The following is a 4,132-nucleotide window of genomic DNA, read 5'->3' as shown; positions in this document are numbered from 1 at the left end:
AAGGGAAAAAAACGGAAATAAAAACAGCCAGTGCAGAAATGCTAAAATCCCATAATAATAATAATAATAATAATAATAATAATAATAATAATAATAATAATAGTGATAATAATAATAGTGATAATAAGGATAATAATAATGGTAATAATGATAATGAAAATGATAATAATGATGTTGACACGGTAATGATGGCAATAATAATAACAAAGAATACATTTGTATTCTTAATTCAATATTCTTTAATTCCTTTTGGAATATTGTGACAGTTTTCAGAAAAATTATCCGATAAAATAAGGAAAAAATATAGGTTCGTAGACAGGAGAGAGAAAATAAATATTTACGGATCACATAAATGTAAGATTTATGAGCTATAAATTTAAAAAAGAACACCCTTTTCAAAAATTGTAGCTCATACAACAATACTTATATATTTTAAAATATCATCTGTTATCTCATTTTGTCTTTGAAATCTACCATGGACATATACTAACGTTAATATATATTGCGACCCGGAGTTAAAATCCCGAGTGCATTTTGTCGTCTGAAGGAAAAGCCGTAAACCTCGATAGTGCAAAACACTCTATTTAGCAGACAAAAACCAAAACTACAAAACAAAACAAAAAAACTGCTGAAATTGTTAAAAGACTTCTATCCTTTTCTCAAAATCTGAAACCTCCCATTTGAAAGCAGAAACGGAGAGGGAGAAGGAGAAGGAGAAGGCAGACGAAACTCCCAATGACTCCCTTGCAATATCCTGAGGCATCACGGGCATCATGCAGCTTTTTTTAAGAGGGACAGAGGCCGTTCTGGGCAGGCTAGGGCGTCCTTCGCCCAGGTGGACACCCGGAAGGAGGGAAAGCGGCGGAAGGACAGATATAACAAGGAGATCCGTGAACACCTGGTCTCCCTTGGCCTCGGCTTTCAACGCGAAGCCGAATAAACTGCTGAGCCTCCACTTCACGAAGGGGGCGACGGTGAGCCGGGTTGTTTGGGGGCTTATTTTATTGTTTGCGGTTAATTTTTTTGGGGGGACAGGGTTGTGTTATGTGGTTCATGGTATGGGTTTATTTTTGGGGCGGGTTTTGGGGGACAGGGTTGTGTTATGGGGCTCAGGGTTTGGGGTCACAAGAGCATGTCTGTTGTACCAGTTGGCAGGTTATCAGATTATTATTATTATTTTTAGTGTATTTACTTGTGTTGGTCTTGATTTTGTTAGTCATTTGAAATTGGATCATGAATAGATTTTTGCAGGAAAATAGTATATACTGCATCATAAAGGAATGATTCTGCATAAGGGAAGGGTAACTATCAACAGATATTTATATTAACCACTTGTGGATATAGCAGTTACTGTGCCAAAAGCCAGTTGAAATTCACCCTGTACATTCTGGCAAGATAGAGCTTGTAAACCTTTGTGGTGATTAGGGTATGCTTCAACTTGTTGTAGCATACCCTAATCTGTCTAGTCACAATATTGCATTACCTATATGAAGAGAGAATGGGCTCAGAAGCCAGACTATACCTTCTTTAATTTATTCACTCTTAATAGCATTGTTGTATTATTATTAGTAGTAGTATTATATGATATTATTTTATTCAACATAAAGTTACTTTATTGTCATTTTCTATTTTCAGGGCTTGTTTGGTCTCCCAGAGTTGAATGAACCTGAAGGCTTCTATTTGCTCAAGGAAAATGCAGTGCGAGAAGCAGAGTCTCTGGTGGCCGAGTGCTGCTCTCCAGAAAGGTCACGCAAAATGGTGGAGGTAGGAGAGTTGATTTTAATGTGGACATACTGTTATTAATAATTCTAGAAAGATGTGAAATAACAATAGTAATGCTAACATAGATAGATTGTAACAGCAAAGTAATTTTACCTGGATACACTGTGCAAGGGAAGTGTCTGTGTTAGTCGATTGCCCCAGGAAACCATTCTCAGCCATGAGTGGTTGGTTAGTTGGGTGGTTGTGGGTCCCCAGGCTTCCCTTTATAAGAAGCTCGCAATATGCAGGTAGGTGACCACTTCACCGGCGCACTCCTTTAGTGTTGGGAAAATGTTCTGTTGTGGCATTGTCAGTCAACGTTCCAGACTGCACACTCCTCAAGGGCATCCATGATAGTTTGGGGAGACTGGAAGTTGGTTCTGTGGGTGGTGTCTAGTCTATTTATAGCCTATGTATTGAGGGAAAGGAGGTGTTGATAACAGGCATGTGGGGTGTACTATTTGTGCTCAAGGCATCTGTGTTTCTGTAAAGATCGTGAAGGGCAGGGAATGACCATGTATGTTTAATGTGCCTGTATGTAGCAAGGCTTATTTGATAAAGTGCCTATGTAAGTGTTTTGTTGAAATTCTAGGTCTAGAAATTTATATTAGATAAATGTAAAATTGACAATGAACTTCTCAGAAGTTCATGTACTATTTTTGGTAAACACTGTAGTCATAGGTTGTCATTACTAAATGATTACAAATTGCCATCTAAAAATAAGTGGTTTTGAAATATATGTTCTCTATGTGATATCTGAGTGTACTGTGTTGTGTGTTGGCTTAGTTTGACCCGTTTCTCTCATGTCAAGATTTTGTGTGGATTCGTGAAATAATGATAATCATGGTTATTGACTAAGATCATATCACTCTGTTGCAATTACTCTTATTAGGATATTTATGAAGGAATTGTTACAATGCCATCTCACAGCACCAGCGGTAAGAAATTTAGAGAAGCTGCTGGAGGCTTCAAGTATTTAGTTACTCCAACCATTTAAAGAAAATAGAATAGATAATAAGAATGATATCAGTATTTGACATGGCAGTTAACTTTGATATAAGAATGAATTGGACAGGTGTGCCTGAATCTCTTCTTTTGATTGGTATATTATTCATTAATTTGTCTCTCGTTTTTTCCAGGTCTTTGATCACCTTTCAGATACTCTCTGTCGTGTTGCTGATTTGGCCGAGTTTATCCGTATGGCACATCCTCATGCCCGCTACTCCCATGCTGCAGAGGATGCAAGCATTGCCATAGGTGGACTTGTTGAACAGTAAGCATAAGGCAAATTTTTCTCTTGTAGACATCTGTTGTTATGCAAAAGCTTCTTTTGTTCGTCTCTTTAATCCTTATCTCTATTTTATCTAGAGGCAGTGATTTTACAAGGAGCATAAACTATACCCTCATGCCTTTCCATATCTTAAGACATTTCCTTCTTATCTGATCCAGGTTAAATACTCACCGACAGTTATATGATAATCTGAGGGAGGTCGTAAGGAATGGTGACATTTTCCCGACCACAGATGTTGATCGGCACGTGGCCAAGCTCTTCCTCTTCGACTTTGAGCAGTCAGGTTGGTTCTCTGTTTGTTGTAGGCTTAGGTTAGGCTTACTTCATAAAGAGAAGAAGAATGATATAGATTTGTTTTATTGTTTATCTTTGTATTTAGATTTATGTTTAAAGTTTTCACTTTGATACATATTTATGCATGCAAAACACACACTCTCACTCACTCATTCACATACACATACACATACACATACATATACATATACATATACATACACATACACATACATACATACATACATACATACATACATACATACATACATACATACATACATATATACATTATCTAACCTAGCTCATTCCAGACTTCATTCCCCATCCACTCTCTCACAGGCATCCACTTGGACGAGACCAAGCGGTGCCGTGTGGTAGCCCTGAACGAGGCGATCCTCACCCTCGGGCAGCACTTCATGAACGGCTCCCTCCAGTCCCGAGCGATTCCCAAGAAGAAGCTGCCTGAGTCCATAAGACAGCAGTAAGTTGTTGGAAATTAGGGTGTCAGTCTCTGTACTCGAAAGGTGTATGGATGGGTAGTTTATATTTATGGACTACATGGATTATCACTCTTGTAGTTTTATTTTGTAGGAAACGAAAGATTTCTCTTTAATTCCTGCACATCAGAAATATGCACGTCATGTTTCCTCAACAGCTTTGCCATAGACGGAGACAACATAGTGGTAACAGGCCTGTACGCAGACGCCCACATGGAGATCACGAGGGAGGCTGCTTACAAGATCTTCCTACACCCTGACCAGCATCAGGAGTACCTTCTGACAGAGCTGCTCACCAGACGGCATG

The 4,132-nt window shown here is 38.5% G+C and overlaps 1 protein-coding gene across 1 annotated transcript in view; it reads left to right on the top strand.

The window, feature by feature from the left end:
• The first annotated feature begins 539 nt into the window (after positions 1-539).
• Positions 540-4,132, top strand: part of LOC119575584 (mitochondrial intermediate peptidase-like) — a 9,795-nt gene continuing 6,202 nt past the window's right edge. The window contains 6 exon segments of the mRNA XM_037923235.1: positions 540-974; positions 1,636-1,764; positions 2,901-3,034; positions 3,211-3,335; positions 3,668-3,809; positions 3,984-4,132. The exon segment at positions 3,984-4,132 is cut by the window's right edge and continues 40 nt beyond it. Coding sequence (XP_037779163.1) covers positions 774-974; positions 1,636-1,764; positions 2,901-3,034; positions 3,211-3,335; positions 3,668-3,809; positions 3,984-4,132 — 880 coding nt within the window. The 5' untranslated portion in view covers positions 540-773.

Source organism: Penaeus monodon, chromosome 1 (assembly GCF_015228065.2).
Source record: "Penaeus monodon isolate SGIC_2016 chromosome 1, NSTDA_Pmon_1, whole genome shotgun sequence".
Taxonomy (NCBI): Eukaryota; Metazoa; Arthropoda; class Malacostraca; order Decapoda; family Penaeidae; genus Penaeus; species Penaeus monodon.
The sequence above is the reverse complement of the archived record's forward strand: the minus strand, read 5'-3'. Positions and strand labels throughout refer to the sequence as shown.